General features: G+C 50.5%; 1 protein-coding gene across 1 annotated transcript in view; it reads right to left on the reverse strand.

Moving 5' to 3' along the window:
- The window catches only part of PREX1 (phosphatidylinositol-3,4,5-trisphosphate dependent Rac exchange factor 1), a 213,998-nt gene extending 191,369 nt beyond the window's left edge, over positions 1–22,629 (reverse strand). Inside the window, exon 1 of the mRNA XM_058287217.2 lies at positions 22,319–22,629. Within this exon, the coding sequence (XP_058143200.1) occupies positions 22,319–22,558 (240 nt within the window). The 5' untranslated portion in view covers positions 22,559–22,629. The remainder of the gene's footprint in view (positions 1–22,318) is intronic.
- Between the last annotated feature and the right edge of the window lie 2,360 nt (positions 22,630–24,989).

The following is a 24,989-nucleotide window of genomic DNA, read 5'->3' on the forward strand; positions in this document are numbered from 1 at the left end:
TGGGGGTATCTGGGGACCTCATATTTTTTGAATGTAACATCAAAAAAATAAAGGAAGGAAAAAAAAAAAAGAATGGGCTGAGCGCTGACGAGGCCCTGGCTTCACTCCAAGAAGCACTTTACGTTCATCACCTCGTGCAAACCTTCCCCAAGGTCTGAGAGGAGAGGCTAAGATCGTCACTCCCATTTTACAGAGGGGAAAACTGAGGCTTGACATGGTAAAGTCACGGCTAAGGTCAAACAGCTAATGAGTACCGCAGGAGCACCAGGGGGGCAATTAACTAACCTCTCACGCCCTGCAAGCCACCACAGCCCCAGCTGCCATCCTCTCCCACCTGAGCTACTGCAACAGTCTCCTCCATCTGCCCCCACCCCACCGCCCACACTCCATTCTCCACCAGAGGCCAGAGGGATCCATCAAAAACTCAGTCAGAGCCTGCCCGCCCTTCGCGCAGAAGCTTCCAGGCCTGCCAGCTCACTCGTACACCGCAAAGTCCTTACAGTGGCCGCAAGGCCCTGCACGGTTTGCCCTCCACTGTTACCCCCTCCCCCTTGCTCACTCTGCTCCAGCCTCGATGGCCTCCTTCCTGTCCCAGGAACGCTCCTGCCTCGGGGACTCTGCACCTGCTCTTCCCTCTGCCTGAGAATGCTCTTCCCCCAGATACCCACAGCTTCCTCGCCCCTCTTCGGGTCTCTGTTCTCGGCAAGGCCTTCTCTGTCACCGCCCCCCGCCACCCTCCTCAGTCTAAGGAAGACCCTGTTCCTATTCGCTCTCTCCCTCACTCTGCTTTACTTCTCTTCATGGCACCTGACACTAGCGGACACTTCTCCTGTAACTATTTGTCCCCGGTCTGTCTTTCTTACCAGAACAGAATCTCTGAGAACAAGGCCTTTGCTCCCCCACTGTGTACCCGGTATCTGGAACAGTGCCTGACCAACAGCAGACACTCAAAACACATGTTGGTAAGTGAACTCCAGCTAGATGGCTCAGGGAAGGCTTCCCGGAGGAGGTTACATCTAAACTTTTTTTAAAGATTTATTTATTTATTTCTCTCCCCTTCCCCCCCACCCCAGTTGTCTGTTCTCTGTGTCTATTTGCTGCGTCTTCTTTGTCCGCTTCTATTGTTGTCAGCAGCACAGGAATCTGTGTCTCTTTTTGTTGCGTCATCTTGCTGTGTCAGCTCTCCGTGTGGGTGGCGCCATTCCTGGGCAGGCTGCACTTTCTTTCGTGCTGGGCGGCTCTCCTTACGGGGCACACTCCTTGTGCGTGGGGCTCCCCTACGCAGGGGACACACCTGCGTGGCAGGGCACTCCTTGCGCGCATCAGCACTGCGCATGGGCCAGCTCCACATGGGTCAAGGAGGCCCGGGGTTTGAACCGCGGACCTCCCATGCGGTAGACGGACGCCCTATCCACTGGGCCAAGTCCACTTCCCAGTTACATCTAAACTGAGACCAGACTACGGGTGGAATTAGCCGGGTAAGAGGAGCAGCAGGCACGGCGCTCCCGGCAGCAGGCGTTGTGGGTAAAGGCCCAGGGTTACGGGGTGCTGGTGAGAGTAAGGGCAGCAGCTCACCCTCACTGAGCACCTCCTGTGTGCAGGCGACTGTTCATGTAACCTGGGTGGACTCATCTGACCCTCCCGAGCCCTGGGGCAGGTATACTACTACCCCTGTTGGGGAGATGAGGAAGCGACGACACAGAGAGGTGAAGTCACTCCCTGAGGTGACACACCTGGAAGGAGCAGAGCCTGGATTCCATCCCAGCCCGCGCGGCCCCAGAGAGGGCCAGATGCACACATGGCTGAGTCAGGATCGGCAAGGCTGGACACTGCGAGGCCCTGGGCCAGGAGCTCTCGGAGCCTCTGCTTCCTCGCCTGTAATACAGGAAACACGGGAAGACCTTCCCCTCCAGGGACCCCGAAGGCTACAAAGCAAGGGCAGTGTCCACCAAGCAGGGAACCTAGGCTGTGGTAGGCACTGGTGTTATCATCAGGTCCGTGGAAAGAGCCGGAATGGTTGAAGGAAAGCCCCCTGGGGTGGCAGGATAGGGGCAGGGCTTTAAAGGCAGGATGCCAAGCAGCAGAGGCCCTGCAGGAAGGCCAGTGACGGCAGGGGTTCCCCGGGGCGCAAGACTGCAGGGAAGGAAGGACGTCCCATCTGGGATGGAGGCCCCGGCAGGGAGGGAAAGGGATGCTCTCCCCTGGCATTCCGCCCCCTCCGCTGGTCCCAGCACCCCAGGGTCTTGCTTCCTGGGACTACCCCTCCTTCATTCTCAGCCCCAGGGAGCACCCTCCCCCAGGCCTGCCAGCATCTCGGTGATGCATTCAAGGATGGCAAAGTAGCCCAGGTGATCAGAGCCCGCCCCAGGACAGCAGGCCGATGACCCCTCGCTATGGCAAGCCAGGCAATGCCCTCCTTTTTGTCTGTCTTGCCGATTTTTTGGCTAAAGGCAGTGTGAGTTGGGTTTTCTGTCACTTGCAACCGAAGAATCCGGAGAAAACCAGCTCCTGCTCAGCAAACGTTAGCCCTCAGCATTATTATTATTATTATTATTATTATTATTATTATTATTATTATTATTATGAAATTAAAACCTCTTAGATTTGGGAGAAATAAGCTGGGGGAGAGGTCTCCTGGGCCAACACAAGAGCAGGAAGACACCACACCGCCCAAGACGGGGTCGGCGTCCTGCGATCTGAGACGCCCCCGCCGGCGCCTGAGGCCCCCCACCCCACGGTCTGAGCCCACCGCTTCCCCACCGGCGTCTGTACTCCAAGGCCTCCCAAAGGACCTTAAGTTCAGAACCAGATTTGGGAAGTAGGGCAGGCGGATGTGGGAACCTCCAGTTTAACAGCTGATGTTGCAATAAAGAAAAGGGGGAGACTGCCCACACGCCACAGGAAGTGGAAGTCGGGGTAACAGAACCGGAGGCGAGCACAAGTCCCTGCCCCCTCAAAGCAGAACCGTGCTCACCTCCAAAACAGTAACGGGAACATGGGTCTCAAACCCACAGACCCACGGGGCGGGGGAGGCGGGTCAGGTATCGGGGAGCGCGGCTGGATCTCCTACGTAATGGCAAAGGACCTTGCGAGCTCTTTAAAAAAGAAGGGCTTTTCTGCTTATTAATCATGTAGAAACATTCTCAACTTGCAAAGAGAAGCCTGCCGCCTACTTGTCTTAAAATATGTGACTTTCTTGGGCTGGCTTTCAAGTTTCCATCTGATAGGTATAAGGGTTAGAAGAAAAATGTCATTGTCCTTTTAACTCAAAAACAAATAGCAGGGCCAGGGCAATGATAAAGGATAACCAACACTCAGGCTCAGTAGCAGGGCTATGTTAGGGAGAGGTGGGGACTGTGGCAAACTGAAGACCACATAGCCCTGTCCAAAGGGGTCAGCCACTATTCACATCCAGCCAAGTATCACCATGGAGGAATGCAAGCTGGTGTGCATAGATGTGACTATTCCAGAGAAGCCAGAAAGGGATTTTTACATGGAATTTCCTGCCTCTTCAACGTTGGCAACTAATCATCTGAAAAAAAATGTGCAGACTTAACAAAACCAACCTATGGGCCTCATCTGACCTGAGGACCTCCAGCTTGGAGCCTGTGGGTCCAACGGTATGAGACGAAAGTGAGAGTCTATGAACAATAGTGAGAGTCTCTGCCTGACCCATATCTGTCTCATCAATGACTAATAATAAATGGCCTCTGATCTGAATCTCACACACACGCAAATCCCACACTTGTGGTCACTTAAGTCAAGGAATCTGAGGTTCCCCCGAGACACAGGACTCCTCTGGGCATACAAGATTGACCCAACTCATCTGGACATGAGTCCTTCTGTCCTTCAGAGTCTTCACTATTGGACAAACGCTGAACAATCACAGAACAGAAGTCAGGAAACCTGGATTTAAGTTCCATATCAGCCACAAACTCTTGTTTGTCTTGGTAACTCTGGACCAAGTCACTGAACAGCTCTAGGCCTGTTTTCCCTTCTGAAAAAATAAGACTGGGTGAGACGGTGGCTCAGTCTCTTGCAGCTATGACAACCTGATTCTAGGGTTCCAGTTGCCAGTGCATGGTTTATTGGACCAAAAGATCCTAACCAAAGACTTCTTCAGCCCTAAGTTACTAAACTGATGAAGAACCAACAGCACCTGAATGAAGAAGCACATGGTCTATAACTTTGAAAAATTAAAAACTACCTAAATACCCAATATAAGAAGAGTGGAAAAATTACAACAATATTATTACAGCTAATATATAAGGAGCACTTATTGTGTGCCAGGCATTGTTCTGAGAGCTTTATACATCGTAGCTGAGTTAATTCTCCCATCAGGCTAAGAAATGAGGAAACAGAGACACACAAAGGTGAAGCAACTTGCCCGTGATCAAACCAGACCAGCAGGGAGCCAGAGCCCCCACCTCACATTATGAAGCCATTCAAGGTTTGGCAATGAAGAGTGCTTAGTAGTAACACGAGAAAGCATGCAAAAGTGGCAAAAGCAGCAAGAATTAAAACCACATGTGCAGTGTGATTACACCTAGGCGAAAACAGAATGCAAAGGAGAAGAACAAGGAAGAATGCCTCAAGAGGTGGAAGTGGCTGTTTGGCGGGGTGAGAGCCTTCTACTCTTCCTTCTTTCCCAAATGCCCTCCAAACAGCCCCGTCACAGCAAAGGCAGCCAACGCCTGCCAACATCTACCTCCCTCCCTCCACTCTCTCCTCTCAGTGGCTACCACAGCGTAAGCCCTGGGTCCACCTGTGTGCCTACTCTCACACACCACTGTATCCCCAGCTCCCAGCCAGTGCCAGGCACACAGCAGGCACTCGCTAAAATGTGTGGAAGAGGAGAACCATCCCGTGAGGTAGGAAGGGAGCTCCCCCCATTCAGAGCTGAGGAAACCAGGACCCAAAGTCACCGAGAAGGGAGCTCCCCCCATTCAGAGCTGAGGAAACCAGGACCCAAAGTCACCGAGCTGGTGAGGGACGGTGCCTGACAAGCAGGAGGACCACACCTTGGAGGAGAGTTTCTGCTGCCAGCAAGAGGGGTAAAAATCGCAGATGGTCAAAATTACCAAAAAGACAGGGTGACTAAACACAGTGCGTGATCCAGGGATAGATCCTGGACTGAGGGTGGTGTGGAGGGGGTAGGCATAAAGGACATTTGGGGAGAAATGGGTGATATTTGAACACAGACTGTGGATTGTATACCATTACATCAATGTTAACTGTCTTGCCTGTGTTAACTGAGCTATGGTTAGATATGAGAATGCCCATGTTCTCAGCAGATACATGTGAAAGTATTTAGGAGTAAAGGGGCAACTGTCCACAATTATTCTCCAATGGATCAAAAACTAATCATGTGTATGTGTCTGCATGCGCATGTGTGTGTATAAACACAGAGCGGAGAGTGGGGAAGAGAGCAAATGAGAAAGCAAATGTAGCCAAAGATTAAAACTGGTAAAACTGGAGAAAGTGCATGCAGGAATGCTCTGTATTTTTTAAATGACAAAATAAAGTTATAAAAGAATTACCATTGAAAAATGTATTAAACTGCCCATAAATACAGCAAACCTGGTTTTGTGTTCAGACCGCAGTAAGTATGTAAAAACATATAATATGAATAGGCAGGTATATGAACAAAACATCATTTTACCATACCTTTCCCATAAGAAAGATCACCCTGTAGCCAAACTGATATAGGGAGTATACTTGACATCCCCTACTGTATTTATTACCTCTGTGATAAAAACACCCAATCAACAGCCCAGCCGGCCATCAGTGGTGGCTGGGACCACACCGAGATTCCTGACTTGGCGAACAAAACATTCCTATCTGTCTGCCTTCCCATGTGGTAAGGGCCGGAGGTCAAGGATGCCACTATGTGGCTACTCCCTCTGCTGGGGTCCACACCCCCCTCCCCCCCAAATCAAGTTCATGGCAACTTATTAGGAAAGTGGCAGGAACTAGAAATGCTTCTGGCACAAAATGCATCCCACTTAATCCCTTTCCCTCCTTCGTTCATTCATTCAACAAATACTAACAGAGCACCTGCTACATGCTAGGTGCTAGGGACAGAAAGGGGCCCTGAGATCATGTGGCTTATATTCTAATGGGAGAAACAGACATTTAACAAGTAAATAGACAAGATATTTCCAGGAGTGACAGGTACAAGAAAAAATAAGTGTGGTGATATATAGAAGGTTCTCTGAGGAAGTGACATTTGAGCTGAGACCTGAGAGATAGGGAAGAGATAGGGAAGAGCTGCAAATCAGTTTAAAAATGTTCCGGGCAATAGGAACAGCAAACGAAAAGGCTCAAAGGCTAGAACTAGTTTTTCTGTTCAGTTCAAGAAAAGAAAGAAAGCTGGTGGACCAGGGAATAATGAATGGGGAGGGGAGAGGTTGGAGTGGTAAGCAGGAGCCAGATCACCTAAGACCTCATAAGTCATCATAAGGAGTTGGATTTAATTAAACTCTATTTTCTGCTCCCCATTTTCAGCAAACTGGGGATTGGAGAAGAAGAAGATACCTTATGATTGTTCTTGCCCTATCAAACAAACCATGAAGTGGCAAGATGGTGGACCTAAGCCCAACCCTATCGATAATTACAATAAATGTAAATGAGTTAAAAGGCAGAGATTATCCACAGAGATTAAAAAGGCAAGATCCAACTACCTGAAATTTACAAGAGATGCACATGAAATATAAAGACACAATTAGTTTGAAAGGAAAAAGATGGAAAATAGAAAGCATAAGAAGGTTGGCAATGGCCATATTAATATTAACAACAGATGAAACAGACTTCAAGACAGGGAGTTTTATCAGTGATAAAGAGGGATATTTCATAATGATAAATTCATCTGAAAGACAAGAATCATAAATGTGTATGCAATAGAACATCAAATTACACAAAGGAAAAAATGACAAAACTTAAGGGAAAGATATATGAATCTACAATCATAGTCAAAGACGTCCACATCCCTCTCTCAGTAACTGACAGAATAAGCAGCCAGAAAATAGGTAAGGTTATAGAAAACCTGAATAACACTAACAACCACCTTGATCTAAATTTATGGAACACTCCACCCAACAACAGCAGATTATACACACTTTTCAAATGCACATGGAAGATAACCCATATGGGCGGCGGACTTGGTTCAGTGGTTAGGGCGTCCGTCTACCACATGGGAGGTCCACGGTTCAAACCCCAGGCCTCTTTGACCCGTGTGGAGCTGGCCCATGTGCAGTGCTGATGCGCACAAGGAGTGCCGTGCCACGCAGGGGTGTCCCCGCATAGGGGAGTACCATGCGCAAGGAGTGTGCCCCGTAAGGAGAGCCGCCCAGCGTGAAATAAAGTGCAGCCTGCCCAGGAATGGTGCCGCACACACGGAGAGCTGACACAACAAGATGACGCAACAAAAAGAAACACAGATTCCCGTGACGCTGACAACAACAGAGGCAGACAAAGAAGAAGACGAAGCAAATAGACACAGAGAACAGACAACCAGGGTTGGTGGGGGAAGGGGAGAGAAATAAATAAATAAATAAATCTTTTAAAAAAAAAAAGATAACCCATATGCTGGGTCATAAATTAAGTCTCAATAAATTTCAATGGGCTGAAAACCCACAGTGTATAGTCTCCGAGCAAAAGAGAATTAAATTAGAAGTCACTAAACAATCAGTCATGTGGAAGAGCCCCAGTACTTGGAAAACAACATAACCAGAATGGATTCCTCACTCCCCACTCTCAGAGTAACAACAGACAACATTCAGCATAATTGTCTCCTAAAGGAGGAAACAGATGGACATCTGCCCTATGACTAGGTCTGAGCCCAAACTCATGGATGGGGGAACAGGACCGGTGGCAGGGTGACCAACCAGCAGATGCTCTGGGCTCATCCTCAACACCCAGTTAACAATTCACTTCAAGAGTTGTGGAGCTCTGTGTGCCATGCTAGAGAGACCAGATCCTGTTGGGAGGAAAATACATCCTGCCAGATATCCCACCTACCCTCCCCCCTCCTTTGCTCAAACAGAACCCAACTAAGCCCACCAGCCAATCAGCCCTCTTCATTCAGGGGCCACCCTGGGCAGGGTTAGAGAGGAAGTAAATAAAGTACAGCGATCAAGAACATGGGGTTTAAAATCACACAGTCCTAAGTTCAAATCACCACCTCCCATCTGAGGTAGACAGAATTATGAGATGGCACCTAAGATTCCTGTCCCCCTTGCATACACACCCTATAGAATCCCTTCTTTCATGTAGGTAGGACTATGAATTCGATCTCACTACTGTGATTAGGTTATGTTATATAACACAAAGGAAGGGATTTTGCAAGTGTATTTTAAGTCCCAAACTGATTGACTCTGAGCTCATCAAAAAGCATCCTGGGTCTGGGTCTTTTCTGAAGGAAGGGACTTAAAGGTAGAGGGATTCTCCAGCTGGCAGTGAAGACACAAGCTGCCATATTGTGAGAGGACCACATGGCTACAACGTAAAGGTAGACTCTAGGAGTTAAAAACAGTCAGGAAAACAGGAACCTGAGTCCAACAACCATAAGGAATTAGATTCTGCCAATGACCTAAGGCAGAGGCCCCCCAAGTCTCAGATGAGATCACAGTCCTGGCTGACATCTTGAAACCTCAAGCAGCCTCAGGAAACCTTGAGCAGAAACCCAGCCATACCATGTCCAGACTCCTGACCCACAGAGACTGAGATAATAAATGGCTGCTGTTTTAAGCCACAAATTTTGTAGTGATTTGTTACGCAACCACAGATAACTAATACACCGTCTCTGTGTGACCTCAGGCAAGTGCCCTCATCTCTCTGGGCCTCGGTTTCCTCATCTACAAAATGGGGATGTTGGGAAGCGGATTTGGCTCAACTGATAGAGCATCCATCTACCACATGGGAGGTCCGGGGTTCAAACCCAGGGCCTCCTGGCCCATGTGGTGAGCTGGCCCACATGCAGTGCTGATGCACGCAAGGAGTGTCATGCCACGCAGGGGTGTCCCCTGCATAGGGGAACCCCGCACGCAAGGAGTGCACCCCATAAGGAGAGCCACCCAGTGCAAAAAAAGTGCAGCCTGCCCAGGGTGCCACCACACACACGGAGAACTGACAGCAGCAAGATGATGCAACAAAAAGAGATACAGATTCCCAGTGCCGCTGACAAGAATACAAGCGAACACAGAAGAACTCACAGCAAATGGACACAGAGTGCTGACAACTGGGGAGGGGCCTGCAGGGAAGGAGAGAGAAATAAATTTAAAATAAGTCTTCAAAAAAAAAAAAAACTTCATTAAAAACATGCTTTTAAAAAAAAATGGGGATGTTAACAGGGTCTACCTCAAAGAGTTCTTGTGAGGATGCAAATGAAACAGGATATGAAAGGGCCTTACCCAACAAGTGATGGGCAGTTTATTCTGGGCCCTCAAATTCGTGGGGGTATTTCAGCATGGGGGAATGAGGGAAGACTTCACACATTTTGGGGAAACTGGCCAATTCTTTTCCACCCTGTCTTCAGGTAGGTTCCTTGGGGAAGAGAGTGGATAGAATCATCCAGCTCCAGATTACAGCTGTTCCAGAGATGCCTTTGTCCCCAACTGCCTTTGGAATACAGAGACCAAGTATCTAGGGCAAGAGGTTACTCAATCAAAATGACTTTGGTTGCTTACTTCAAGCCCCAGGAAAAATCTGAGGCCCTCTGCTCAAGGCGAGACCCAGTAACTGATCTCCTACAGAAAATTGGAAAATAGTATGTCTAAAGCATAATTTAAATGAAAGGTTTTAAATAAAGGTTAAATGCTAATCCTTCTGGGTCTGACCATGGATGAGGCACTAAGCCAAGTGTCCCAACCCATTTAATCCTTTGAGGTGGGAAATACCACTGCACAGATGAGGAAGCCGAGGTCCAAAGAGATGAAGCTCCTTGCCCAAGGTCACACAGCCCCTGGGAGACAGAGACAAGATTCAGACCCAGCCCCGGGCACTGAGCATGACATCGCACTGCAGCAAACTGAATGTCCTCAGCCCACACCCACCCACATAGCTCTTTCTGGTTAAGAAGCTCCTACCATGTTAGAAAACAGGCCAACTTAGTTCCAGGTCCCCAAAATACAGACCCAAGAGTCTGCAGAAAAATACTTAGCAATTATATAAATCAAAACCACCATACCACACAAGAAAACATAAACATGTATACAGAGAAGTATTTTTTCTACTAGACAGTTAATGAACATCTACTGTGTACAAGGCATTGTCCTCAGTGCAAGAGATACCAAGTGAGTCAAACAGATAAAAATCCCCATCTTCATGGAGCATGAGGAATTCAGACAGTACACAATAAATAAGCAAAATATATAGTGTGTCAGCTAGAGGGGAAAAAAAAAAAGTAACACAGGGAAGGCAGACAGGAAGTGGTGAGGTAAGGGTGGGGTTCAATTTTGAAGAGGGGGTTCAGAGAAAGTCTTGTCAAGAAAATGAAATTTGAGCCCTTGATACTAATGACTATGCTTGTGAGCCTGCGCACCTGAAATAAGAACAAGGCCTAGAGCTGCAGGGTACTTAAGAGTTACCCCCTGAGAGCCTCCATGTTGCTCAAATAAGGCCAGTCTCGAAGCCAAACTCAGCATGTAAATGCGTTGCCTTCCCCCCAGTGTGGGACAGGACTCCCAGGGATGAGCCTCCCTGGCACTGAGGGATTACTACCAAGTAACAGCTGATGATGTAACTAGAAAATGACCTTGAATAAAAGGGTCAACTTCGACCAGCAGAATATCTCAGTCTACATATAATACCGGGAGTTAAAAATGCTTTTTGACCTGAATCAAAGGGGGAAATGAAAAGGACAAATGAGTTTATATGGCTATGAGTCTCCAAAAAGAGCCAGGAGGTTATCAGAGGGGTTGCCTTTATGCACACCTCAGTAGAGTCCCAGAGACAGATAAAGTAGATACAACCTCAGGTATTGGTTCTTCTGAGGGCTACAGAGACCCACAGGTTCTATGGTCATGGCAGATGGAGTTCAGTGCCATGTCAGTTGGCCCTTCTTTGGAGTTTGTGTTTCTGTGTGATGGAGCTGAACTCAGATGTGATCTTTTTTCACAAGCCTCTCCTGTTACTTTTACCAGAACTGTAGTTAGTGCTGAGGTTAGTGCTATATACCCAGGGGATCTGAATCTCTGGACTGACCATATGATAGCCAGGCCCTGAGCCTCACCAATCTTCAACTCCTACACTCTGGTTTATTGGCCTTACCCCACTCAGCTAACATGGAGTTGAAGAAGGTCAACCACCACACCATGGAGCCAAGAGTGCCTACAACTGAAAGCAGGAGGACTGCATCCAGCATCCGTGTGGAATCTAATATAGATCTATTGATACAGATGTGGAGTGGACACAACCATTCCAAGGTCCACAGGATAGAGGAATAGAATATGTATTAGAATGGACTTACTGATATTCTATTCATGAACTATAATGATTAGTAATCGAGGAACATGTGGCATTGGTGTGGAGAAAGTGGCCATGGTGGCTGCTGGGTGTGGGGAATGGGAGGAAGAGATGAGATGTGAAGGTGCTTTCAGGACTTTGAGTTGTCCTGGGTGATGCTGCAGGGACAGTTACCGGACATTGTATGTCCTCCTATGGCCCATTGGGTGGAACATGGGAGAGTGTTGGCTATGATGTGGACCACTGACCACGAGGTGCAGTGGTACTCAGAGATGTATTCACCAAATGCAACGAATGTCTCATGATGATTGACGAGTTGTTGCTATGGGGGGAGGAGAGGGGTGAAGGGAGTGGGGGGTATATGGGGACCTCATATTTTTTTTAATGTAATATTTAAAAAAATAAATAAAGACAAAAATATATATATAAAAAAGAAAGAAAGTAGAATTTCTATCTCTAAGGAAAAAAAAAAGAGAATGAAATTTGAGCCAAATCTTGAAGGAGGTGAGAGACTGAGCCACGGGATCCTGGGCAAAGAGCCTTCCAGGCAGCGGGAACAGCAAGTGCAAAGGCCCCGAGGCAGGAGTGTACCTAGTGCATCTGAGGAAGAACAAGTGTAGCTAGAGGGGAATTGAGTGAGCCAGAAGAATAAAAGGAGATTATGGAGACCAACTTTATGACTATGTGAAAAATACCGGCTTGTACACCTTGAAAGGGTAAAGTTTATGGTACACGAGTTGTATCTCAATAAAAAAATGTTATGAGGAAAAAAAGAGTAAGAGAAGGAGAGATAGGAGAGGTTACAGGGGCCGTTACACGTCCATAATTAGCCATTCTGAGGACTCTGCTTTGACCCTGCGTGAGGGGGGAGCCGCAGGCGGGCTCCAGCAGGGCAGTGACGTGAACTGACGCGGTTATCACGGGATGCCTTGGGCTGCTGGGGAGAACAGACTGCAGGGAGCACCTGTGAGAGCCCACGCAATAACTGCAAGGGGCCCAGCCACTGTCCAGCCACTTCTGAACAAGCCACTTCACCTCTCTGTACCTCAGCTGTCATCATCCACAGAGTGGGTGTGAAAAACAGCTAATATCACGCAGTGAAGTGTTGTTATGGTGTTACAGGTGGAGGGTGGGGTCGAAGGGCTCTTCAAACAGTTTTTAATCATGCAAATTAGTTTCCTGAACAGAAAGCAAGGGGTGTCTTCCCCTCGCACAGGAAGCAGGCGCCTGCCTCACCATCAACAGGCCTCCCAGCCCAGCGGGGGCCACCCCAACAGCCCGTCCACACCCAGCTAGAGATGGGGGCCCAAACTCCTCTCTGGGTGTGGCTGGCTCAGTGGGCCTCCTCCTCTAGAGAGCCTGCCCTGATGGCTCGAGTGACACAAGGGAAAATGAGAGCCAGAGAGGGGAAGGAATCAGCCCTGGGTCACACAGCAGCCAGGTGCCCCGAGCCCTGACTTCCAGGCCTCCTCATTCTGCCGGGGGAAGGGGAAGGTGTGGTCACTTCCTCCTTGGGAAGACCACTGTTCAGTCCTGGTTTTCAAATCATCAGTTAGACCAGGGGTTCTTAAGCTTTTTTGTTCCACGGACCCCTTACTAAGTCCACACTATACTGTGTATTATTTAACAAATATATCACACCCGCACCAACACAGCCCCACAAGAACGTGTTTTTTTATTACAATTCAAGCTCACACACCCCTCGTTAAGGACCCCTGGATTAGACCATGACACACACCTCCTGAGAAGCCTCCAGTGGCTCCCTGTCCCACCAGGCCCCTGTGACTGGCCCCTGCTCTCGCCTCCAGCCACCCAGGCCGCTAGCTGTTCTGTAAACAAGCCGAGCCCAGCCCTGCCTCGGCTTGGAATACACTTCTCTCGACTCTACCCACAGCTGGCTCCTCCTCCTCCTCCAGGATTCAGCTCAGATGCCACCTCCTCACAGAGGCCTTCCTTGACCATCCCATCTAAAGTACTTGCCACCATCACCAGCATATTTTATTTCTGCCTTGGCTCATCACTCTCCAGCTGCATGGACTTGAGCAAGTTACTCAGCCTCTCTGGGCCTTCGTTTACCCCATCTGCAAAAAGGGTATAATAATGATAGCCACCTCAGAGATACTCCACACGAATCCCCTGGCACAGTGCCTGACACACAGCAGGGCCTCAGCCAATGTTATTATAGCAGCTCTTGTCCCTTTGTTAAATGTGCCCTCTTTGTATTGTCTGAGGATCCCAGGAAGACAGGGACTTGTCCGTCTTGTTCCAGCAGCATGTCTAATATCTAACACAGAGCCAGACACACAGTAGGTGCTTCACACCTAATTACCAAGTGAATAAGGGAATGAAAGCATCCACTCCCCACAGCCTGCTCTGACCCCGGCCCTGCTCCTCCTGGCAGAAGCTCCTTGCAGAAGCCACCCACCGGGCCCAATGGCAGCCAAGATGCCATCCCAGCAGCCGGAGGTCACCCGTCTCCACCAGCCTTCGGTGGCCCAGGTCCCACCAGCCTGAAATAGCCTCGCCTCCACGGCCCGGAACCAAGGGATCATCTGTCAGCTCCACCCTGGGGAAGGAAGGAGCCGGGTAAACACAGATTGAGTGTCCCACCACAAGACAAAAGAGGCGCGGGCGGATTCCCTCCTGGTCCTCAAGGAGACGACAGAATAAATATAAATTTGAAATCCACACAGGGCTGAGGCTGGAGGGGTCCCTTCACCCTCCGGGCTTCTCACAGAGAGGGAAGGGGGCTTGCCAAGGTCACACAGGGGCAGAGCCGGGATGAGAACCCAGGCCTTCGGGCTGTAAGGTCTATGCTCTTTACCATGAACCCCGAGAGAGAGAGCTCCAAGACGCACAGCTGATGAAAAGAGCAAAGACACATACACACACACCCTGATTCCATGTATTTCCACACATGCACGTAAATGTACCAAAACTGTCCAGAAGCAGGGGTGCTGATTAAAGGAAGTTTTAGCCCAGTGGTTCTCAGCTGGGGCAATTCTTTTCCCCCAAGGGACAGGTGGCAACGTCTAGACACATTTTTGGTTGTCACAGCTGGAAGAGGGTGCAACTGGCATCTAACGGGTGGAGCCCGGGGATGCTGGCAAACAACCCACAATGCACAGGACGGTTCCTCACGACAGAGAATTATCCACCTGAAACAGCAAGTATGCAGAGGCTGAGAAACCCTGCTTTAGCCTTATCTGTAATGGTTAATTTTTTTTTCACAGAGAGAATGTTTTCATGTGTTTGCAGGTTCATTCACTCAAGCAACAAAGAATTATGGAGCACGTGTGCAAATGTTAGGGACACAGCAGTGCACAAACCAGAGGGTTGACATGGAGAGGTAGAGGGGGTGACAATAAAAAAACAACTATCACACGGAGGTAAATTAAATGCTCTGGGGAGGAAGAAAGAAGGGTTAGGGGGATGAGGAGTGAAGTTGTGAGGGAGCTATTTTCCAGGGAAGGCGTCAAGGAAATTTCTCTGAGGAGGGAACATCGGAGCTAAGATCTGGAAGAGGAAAAAAAAAAAAAAAAAACAGCATGTTTGATATCGTCTCCTGTACGTAAAATTGTGTGTGTTTAAAAAGACTGCTTGACAGAAAGACTCTTCATTATTAGCATACCCCTCAGCAAAACAAAGAAGCCGTAAGAATATCTGAGGGGAGGGGATTCCAGGCAGGGGGGCCAGCAAGGGCAGAGGCCTTGGGGCTGGACGGTGCCTGGCAAATCGGCAGGAAAGCAAGGAGGCCAGAGGTGGAGTGGACCGAGCTCTGAGGACAGGATTCGGGGAAGTCAGAGGTAGCCAGAGCCACCCCACAGGGCCTGGTGGGACATCGGAAGGTTTGGTTTTATCCCGAATGAGATGGTATGGTAAACCAACTACAATGAAGTGGACATAAAAATTAAGTTTTAAAAACAAAGGGTGGACTCCTGTTTAGAAAATAGATAGACGGCTAAATTGACAGAACGGTAAGGGCAAAATGTTAAAAGTTGGGGGATCTGGGTGCCTAGGTGGGAGGTATCTTGGGGTTCTCTGTATGAGATTTGTATTACTTTTACAACTGACTTGTAAGCTGGAAATTATTTCAAAAGAAAAAGGCAAAAGAAGGGGAAAAAAAAAAGAGTAGAGGCATATGCTCCTCGCCAGCTACTGGGGCTGGAAATGCTCCCGTGGAGCCACTTGACGATGGACCTATGATCAAGGCTAAATCTTGAATCCCCCGAAAGGCAAGTGGACCAACCTCTCCCCAGAACACTCAGGATGAATCCTAACAACTAGCTGCAGGGCCACTGCCCTTAATCAGAGTTCATCTCTCCTCTGGGGGCCGCAACTCGTCTCACCTGCAAAACAAGGTGGTTCGGATCCTCTGGCCCACCTGGCTTGCCTTCAAGTTCTACCTGTGTCCTGAACTCTGCAGCAAGAACCAGCTCTGACTTTGCCGTGTGCTTACGGCACGAGGGTGGTGGGAAATGGCTCGCGGCTTTGAGAGTCAACCCACTCTGATCACCCACTTCCCCCCAGGAGCCAGCCAGAGAGCCTTTATCTGTCAGAAGAAATAAGAGAAATCACAAAAATCTGAGAGGTGGGGTTCTTCTGCAGTAGGGCGCATCCCGCTGCAAGGACTTAGCTCTTGCAAAACCTTTGAAGGGGAGGGGGCTAACAGGATGTGGGTTCCCTTATCTGAGGGAGTGGCATCGAGCCCCACAGGTCTCTACTCACTGGCTTAATAAAGGGGGACACCCTCCAAGAAAGGGGTACCCTGAAGCCCCCAAAAGCCAGGGACACCAACACCATCCAGCTCTTCTTTTTTTTTTTTTTAAAGACTTGTTTTTTATTTATTTCTCTCCCCTTCCAGCTCCCCCCCACGCAGTTGTCTGCTCTCTGTGTCCATTCCCTGTGTGTTCTTCTGTGTCCACTTGTATTCTTGTCAGTGGCACCGGGAATCTGTGTCTCTTTTTGTTGTGTCATCTTGCTGCATCAACTCTCCAAGTGTGCGGTGTCACTCCTGGGCAGGCTGCGCTTTTTCCGTGCCAGGCGGCTCTCCTTACGGGGCACACTCCTTGCACATGGGGCTCCCCTACGCGGAGACACCCCTGCGTGGCAGGGCACTCCTTGCGCGCATCAGCACTGCGCATGGGGCAGCTCCACACGGGTCAAGGAGGCCCGGGGTTTGAACCGTGGACCTCCCATGTGGTAGACGGACGCCCTAACCACTGGGCCAAGTCTGCTTCCCCAGCTCTTCTTAAAGTAACAGATACACGGTGATAAGGGCAGACACAGGAATAACAAGCATGTGGGCTTCCAATGTCCCTCTGAAGAGCGCGCGCCCAAATGCAAACTTCTAGCGTCTCCACTGGGTTCTCATCAGGCCCACAAGGCCCACACCTGCCCTGCTGACACCTGTGTCCTCCCGGCCTGGAGCACTGCCTGGAGCAGACAGCAGGAGCTCCCAGGCTAGCTGCCCACTGAGGCAAGCAGTCTAATCTCTTTATGTTTTTACCCTTTTACATAGCTCTGCTTTCTTCACACAAAAGACGGGGCCAAAATGTAGGGGTTTTGTGGTTTTGGGGGTGTTTTATTTAGCTTTAAGCAACACACATTTATTCTCTTACAGTCTTCTAAGTCAGAAGTCTGGCACAGTTTTCTAAAGTATAGGTTTTTATCATCAAAAGACTTTCACTGACTGGCTGATGATGTTCAGCCCCATTCAAAGCGGACTGGGCCAGGCTCTCCGGCAACCTAAAGCTCAAATAATTTGGATATTTTGGCTTCATTCTTGCCCGCGTGGGCATCCAGGAAGTCTTACAAAAGCCGTTAATTTTTTTCACAAACAGAATATCACGTTGGTGAGTTTAGGGTTGTAAAGTGCATCCAGATTCACTGGGCTTAGCCCTCAGCTCTGCCAGGCTGTGGGATCTTGGGAAACTGACTTTGCCTCTCTGAGTCTTTGTTTCAGTTGTAAAACAAAAGAGCACAACACCACCTTGAATTTTTGAACTGATACACAAGAATGCTTTACATAGGTTTTGCAAACCTTCAGCATTCTGTAAGTATTAGCAAATTATAACTACTATTGCTGCATTCACCTAATAAAATGCAAAAACTACAATTCTTTATGTTGACCTTTTTTAAAAAACATATTTACATACATATGTTTTATTTTATACAAAAAGAACATTAAAAACAGGATTTCCTAGGACACTTTTTTCTTTTGCTTTTCCTGCTTGCCTTCCTCTCTTCTCCACAAGATACACATCCTTCCATCCTTTTCTCTAACCTCCTGTAACCTCACACATATAACACACATTGTGTATATTATAGTTATTGTTTTTCAAAAATGGAGTCATAGTTATATTCACTTCTTAACTTACTTTTCACAACATAAGCACATGGAAATCCCAAGTCACTGGTTGATCGCTCTTTGTCATAACTGCAGAATAAAAAATGTGCCCCTCGACCCTGCCCCAACCCTGACATTTCTCCCTAGAATGAGACCTAAGAGTATAGACTCTTTGAAAAAAACAAAAGAGTGACAACGCCAAACCACAGTTTCTTGTTTTGACAAGCAGAGCTCCAATGAGAAGAAAAGCTTTGGTCTCCTCCCCCCAGAAAGCAGAACCACAGAAAGCATTTTCGCAGCTTTCTGCCCACACCCCCTCAGGGGTTCCTCAGGGACCCCGACTCAGGGCAGGCTGTCTGGGTACCTGCGAGCGACAGGTCTCTGTCATCGGCTAAGGGGAGCCCTTCAGGGGGCTGCTGGCTTATCCCCCCCGCCCAAAGGGGTCGTCCAGGCCCTTCCTCTCTCCCCTCCACAGCCCGGCCGGCAGGCCCATGGTAGACTCTTGAAACCTGCTCCCTGAGGACTCTCCCCCTTCAGGCAGGCGGGTCTCGGCTCAGGGCTCACCCAGCCTTCTCTCGAAGGGTCTGTGGGCCCAAGTAGACAACCTCAGCCACCTCCCAGGGCTGCACATTCCCAAAAGGGCCGCCCTAGCATTCTGAGCACCTGCTCTGTGCCTGGTGCTCTTCTAAGAACTTTAACCTCAGGATCGTTCAAGCTGCACGACACCCCTATGACGTGGGTGCCAGCCTGCGCCCACGGTACAGATGAGGAGACTGAGGCAAGTCAGCAACCTGCCCGGGGTCACCTGCAGTCAGTGTGGGTAAAGCCAGGACTTGACCGCCACCAGCCTGGCTTCAGAACCCCCACTTGCTCACCGCACCATAAAATGACCCACGGCATGAAGGAGGAACCCAGCAGCCGGTCATTTCCATGCTTCTACAGTTCTGCTCATTCTGCAGAAGAACAGGAGTCACAGAGGGGAAGTAACGGGGGCAGCAGAGGTAGAGGTTAAGGGTCACACAGGCCTGGGTTCAAATCCCAGCTCTGCGACTTTTTAACAAGTTAGGGGCCAAGCTCTTTATAAGCCAGAGGCAGTCTTGGACGTGGTTAATGGCACTTAACCTGGGTTCAAATCCTGACAGTACCATTTGTGATCTGTCTACATGACCTTATATGCTCCCTGCCTCAATTTCCTCATCTGTCAATGGATATGACAACAGCACCCTGTTCTAGGTGCAATGGCAATAGTAAATGAGTTGATATATATAAAGAACTTAGAATGGTAAATGATGAATAAGCCTCAGCTCTGAGACAATCATGATTATCATTAACACTGCCCAAGAGGATACTGGGCATGCCCAACTCCCAGGGCATTTTCTCACCAGGAGAGATGCATCATCTCTCTGAGAGGCCTGTCCTTTTCTTTTCATGACTCTTGACCGTACAAAAAGCACAGCCCCAAAGTCATGGCACTTCCCTTGAAGATGAGAGTAAAATCAATTCTTGAAGAGGACAGGCTAAGATATGGAGATTCTGGAAGAACCACAGAGTTTAGACAGTCAAAAGGAAACTCACTGAGAGTTCCTGTCCTCTTTTCCATGCTCACTCAGGCCTCACTTCCTCCAGGCAGCCCTCTGTGACCACTCCTGTTCTCTGGATGCTGAAATCCTATAACCCTAATAGAATCATCTGTATTATTTGTTCGGTTATCACATAACAAGAATAACAATAATTAACTGTAACTAGTTATAATAGTGTTAGTTAATGATTAACATCAGCAACTATTAGTGTGAATAACTATTAATTACTTTTAATTAATGATAACCATTACTAATGATAACTAATACTTCACTACCTGTCAGGCACTGGTCTAACTCATTAAGTCATTTAATCCTCTGAAAAACCCTATTAAGACAGGATCAATTATTATCCTCTCCTATTTCACAGATGAGGGCAACTGAGGCTCCTTGGGTAAGCCACTTACCCAAGGAACCACAGCCCAAGGATTTGACCCAAGCAGTCTGGCTCCCAAGTCCAGCCTCATACTGGATTTTTTTTCAGCACTCATTTGGCCACCCTCAACTCAATGGCTGATGAGACCATTTAAAATCAGTGACACAAGAAGGCCAGCGCAGCCCTTTAAGGCCTGCCTCTACCACATGGAATTAAAAGCAGGGAGGGATCACCAGGCATTTTTCATTTTTCCCCAGCCAGGACTCGGGGCGGGGGGGGGGGGGGGGGGGGGGGGTTGGAATCCCTTAGCAAGTCTAAAGACTGGGAGGAGAGAGTGGGAAGACAGAAGAGAATCACAACCTGCAGGCTGCCAGCCTAGCTGCAGTGGAAAAGACCTGGTAATTAGCAGTTCCCGAAGTGCTAAGCCCTGAGTTTTCAAAACTGAAAGGCCTTGGTTGTTTAGGGGCCATTTCTGATGGGGTAAAATGAGAGAAAGACTCCAGGGGCTCGCGCTAACCACCGGCTAAGGTGTGACTGGTCGGATTACACAGTGAGCCTGAGTCTGACACCAGATTGGGGACGAAAGCCAGAAGGAAGCCTTGATTCCCCCCCCCCCCCCCGCCTCGTTTTACAGCTGGGGAAACTGAGGCCTGGACAGGGGACATGACTGGTTCCAGGTATCAAAATGCAAACCAGCTTATTCCAGATTTGACCCATCATCAGTGTGATGAACTCTGCAGACTAAATGTCAAGGAGATAAGGTCAAAGTAGAAAGATATGTTTCCTGTGTTTTTTTTTAAGAATGGTTAAACCCAATCAATTTCCATTATTCCAGCTTCCTTGCACTCCCTCTGCACAGGGACCACTGAAAACCACAGTTAAACCAAACGCAATCTGTATCAGTTTTGAAAGGAACCACACCATTTAGGGCAAGGGCGTGGGAGGGAGAGGTATATTTTCTTTCCCATTAATATAAAAATTGGTTTGTGTTTCTTTTTCCCGTCCAAACTGAGGAGCAGGGAGTGGTTCAGAAGGAGAAGTGAGGAGTTCCTAGAATTTGACATTTCCTCAGAGATACCAGGGCTTTCTACATCTTTAATTCAGAAACTGCCAGCTTCACCTTGAGCAGATTTTTTTTTTTTTAAACTGTGAAAGAGGGAGAGACGGGAGACACCAACTCTGCCTTCTTACAGACCCTTCTAGAAGGCTCCTTTGGCCAAATGGCTTCCTGTGCTCTGCACCCCTAAACATGCACACACTTCCCTTCCTAAGGAGAGGGGCTCTCTCCTCCAAGAGTTGGGCCTCGGCTCTCACACAACCTCACCTGCACGCGCCAGGTAGGGAGGGCCCCAGCGCAGCTTCCCGATTCACCAGAAGCCTGGAGCTGCAGGGCCTGGCCCCAGGGTCTCTGAAGGAGCCTCCGCCTCCCCACCCGCCCTCCCTGAACCAGGATTAAAAGGCTTCCTAGAGCAGAGGCGAGTAAATGAGGTCCCAGCAGGAAGCGTGGAGATTAAAGCCCCTGGAGTCTCCAAACTTCCACTCCAGGCTCTGCCCCAGTCCCGCCCCCTCCACCCCCAAGTCACTTTTCTCACTTCCTAGGAGAGTAGGGAAGTGGTCCCTTCCTCCCTCACACAGAAAAAGAAAAGGGGAAAAAGAGAAGAAAAAAAAAAGAAAGGAAAGAAAAGAAATACGGCACAGAACAGGGGTTTAGAGCACCAGCTGGACCGCCCTGGTTCAAAGCCCGGGATTCCCCCTTAACCAGCTCCGCGACCCCGGACGCGTTACTCACGCTTTCTGGGGCTAACTGGCCCCCTCGGGAAAAAAAAATGGGCAACTTGAGATTAAACCTGCTCATGACCCACGGAAGATGCCTGGCACCTAGTAAGCGCTCAGTTGTTATTTTACAAGCCGAGTCTGAGGTTTCAAGGTTGTGGTTTTGCGCCCTGGAGAGGGAGGCACCTGGACTGCCAAATCGTGAATTCCAAACCCACTGTCCCCGAGCTCCGGCAAAGAGGGGTACAGAGGCAGCGGGCGTCCTACCCCGGGGTTGTGTCCATCTCCGCCCCTCCTCCGGGCTTCGGTTTCTAGCCTCCTCCATCCAACTTGGAGGGACGCTGGGCTCGAGGATTTCTAGGGTCCGTGGCGCCTCCAGACGAGTATTCGGCGACGCACCAAGCGGCGAACTAGTTCCCCGGGAAAAGACGCAGGAGCCAGGGCTGCCGGCGCCAGGGTCCCGGGGCCCCTCGCGGATGTAACTAATTTTAAAACTATCTGAAAGGCTGGGAAAGGCGAGAGAAAGACAAAAGGGCAGAAAGGGAGTACGGCAGAGCCCGGGTCGGGGCTGGACCACAGGCCCGCCCGGGAGGCGACGACTCAATCCTGGAGGAGCCTGATCTTCCCACTACTCCGTGCGCCCCTCAGGGCGCCCCCAGAGGCGACTGTGCGGTCCCCAGGGATCGCGGCCACAGGTTGTGAAGACCCTCCGGGCTGGGGGCCCCACGCTGTGCCGCGGCCGGAGCGGGAGCTGTCCCCGCGCCTCCGGGCGACACTCACCGACTGCAAGAAGCGCAAGGTGCCCACGTAGTCCCTTTCGGTGCCCAAGATCTCGTTGAGGACGCAGAGGCGGAGGCGTAGCTGGCGCTCCGACTCCCGGGCGGCCGCGCACGGGCCGGCGCCGGGGCCGGAACCCGAGTTGGGCGCAGCGGCGCCGGGGACCGGGAGGTCCGGGTGGGCACCGTCCCCAGCCCCGTCGCCGCTGGCGCCGCCGGGGCCGCTGGCGCTGGGTCCCTCCATCCTAGCGCCGCCGCACGGCGCCGGCTCCTTCCCCCGCGCGGAGGTCGCGCCGAACGGCGACTCACGCTTCCAGGCGTCCCATCCCGGACGGGGCGCGCCGGCGGGCCGGGCTCAGCGGCGGGCCCGGCGCATGGCGCGGCGGGCGGGCGGGACTCGGGGGCGGGCGTCCGGGCCGGGGGCGGAGGCAGCGCGCGGAGGCTGGCCGAGGGGCGGGACGGGGCCGGCCCTCGGGGCTCCCGGACGGCGGGCTCCGCCGCCGCCGCCGCTGCCGCCTAGGGAGCGTCTGCCAAGTGCCACGCCGCGCTCGGGACGCAGAGGCGCTCCGCGCGCGCCCGGGGCCCCTGGGAGACGCGCCGCTACGCCCCGCGGCTACGTCGGAAGCTCAGCGCCACCGAAGCGGGGCCGCCAGAGCGGCACAGCCTCCGGAAGGAGCCCTGCGCAGCCGGGAGCGCCCAGCGCACCGACTCTGCGCCCGGACGCGTGGCGCCCCCCCACCGCCCGCGGGCTATGCCACTCCCACCCGGACACGCGACACCCCCCGCGCGCTGGCACACGCACGCAGGTCCCACCGCCGCCCGCAGCTGCTCGGGCTGAGTAAACACCGGGTGCTGAAGCTCGCCGCGGGCCCGCACCGGAGCAAGGCCCCTGGCCCCGGGAAAGAAGAGGGGGGCCCACGGCCCCGGCTGCGCCCGTCTCTGTCCTGGGGACAGCGGAGCCTTCGGGAGTCCTCGGGCGCTGCCACGACCTTGGAAAGGAAGACGCGCGGCTCGCTCGCTCTTACCGCTCTCATTTCTCTTGATTTTGCTTTTTCTTTGCTTCGCTCCTCCTTTTCATTCTTCCTTTTTCTTTCTGAACTTCTTTGCCCCCACGAAGTGACCCTGCCCTCGCCCCTCTCCCAGAAGAAATTCTACCTGTCCTCGACGCAGTGGCAGCGTCGAGACGCCCGTTCTTTCCGCCCTGCCGGTTCCCCTTATCCCCCCACCATCTGGGAGAAGGCCTTGGGGAACCCAGTTCCCGGATCAAGCTACCTTGGGGGACCCTGGCACATCGGGGAACCCCTTGATAAATGTCCTCACCTGCTTCCGAGGAAGGTGTGGAGAAGTGATCTTTGGGGCTACAGTCAGTTGCTCAGTTTCCAACCCTCCATCCCTCACTTGCTAGCTCGGTGACCTTGGGCAGGTTTTCTCTCCTGGAGAGCCTCAAGTTTGTTTTTTATTTTCAGTGCAACAGGAATAATAATGAAACCTACCTCAGAGGGTCCTGCACAGGGTTAGACTTCTAAGGGAAGTACTTGGAACAGTGCCCAGCACCAAGAAAATGTTCTATAAATGTTTTTTCTTGTGTTTTATGATTATTGTGTGAACTGTCCTCTTGGGCTTGTCCCACTCTCCCAGCTGCCCACACAATCCCTAACCCACCCTGATTCACTGAGCCAGAGATTATTTCTGCCATGGATTAATAGATTCTATATAATCTCCCCCTCTAGATTCTAGTCGCCTTTTGGGCAGGAACACTACTCACTTCTTTTCCAAACACCTAGGATTGTTCTCCCCATGACCTCTGGGGAAATAAGGAGAGCCAGGTGGCTTCTGCTCCATGGAGCTCCCTTTCTTTGGGACCATGGGCAAGATGGCATTTGATCTGGGGTGTTGGTAAGTGAAATTCCTCTGGGCAGGGAGTAAAGGATGTGAAGTAGGCAAAGCCTGCCGGTTAGTTGTGTTCAAAAGATAGCTGGCCTTTTGCTCCCAAGTTTCCCAGAAAAGAGTAGAGATCTCTGCAGGAGCTCGGCCACTTAGAAGTTGTTGACCTCAGACTGGTCACAACACCTCTCTGAGCCTCAATTGCTATGAGGGGAGAGGATAGTGGGAGCCTTGCATTTGTACAGCCTTGCATTTGTACCCCAGTCCCACCTCTAACTAGGTGGATGACCTGGGCCAAGGCACTTCCCAGCTCTGAGTCTCAATTGCCTAAGCTGCAAAACGGGAATCCTTTTAAGAGTGAAATATACATAAAGCAGGATTTGTCAACTCAGGACTCTTGACTTTTGAGGCCAGGTAATTCTTTGTTATGGGGAGATATCCTCCTCATTGTAGGACGTTAGCAGCATCCCTGCCCTCTACCTACTACATGCCTACAGCGTCCCACCACCACTCCATACATGGCCAGGTGTCCCCCTGGGGGACAGAATTGCCCCTGGTTGAGAACCACTGACAGCGAAGTGCCTGGCACAGATAGCCTTGTCAGGTGCTAAATAAATATCAGTCCCCTCTCAATCTGTGACCAAGGAAGTTCAGCTTCAAGATCACAGAGATACTTGTTTCACCCACACATCCCATGCTTCACCCAAGAATTGGCCCACACTGCCAAAAGACCGTCCAAATGTTTTCTGTTTGTGGGTGGAGCCCATCTCCATCTCTTCTCCGTTCTGATA

This window comes from Dasypus novemcinctus, chromosome 24 (assembly GCF_030445035.2).
Source record: "Dasypus novemcinctus isolate mDasNov1 chromosome 24, mDasNov1.1.hap2, whole genome shotgun sequence".
Classification (NCBI taxonomy): Eukaryota; Metazoa; Chordata; class Mammalia; order Cingulata; family Dasypodidae; genus Dasypus; species Dasypus novemcinctus.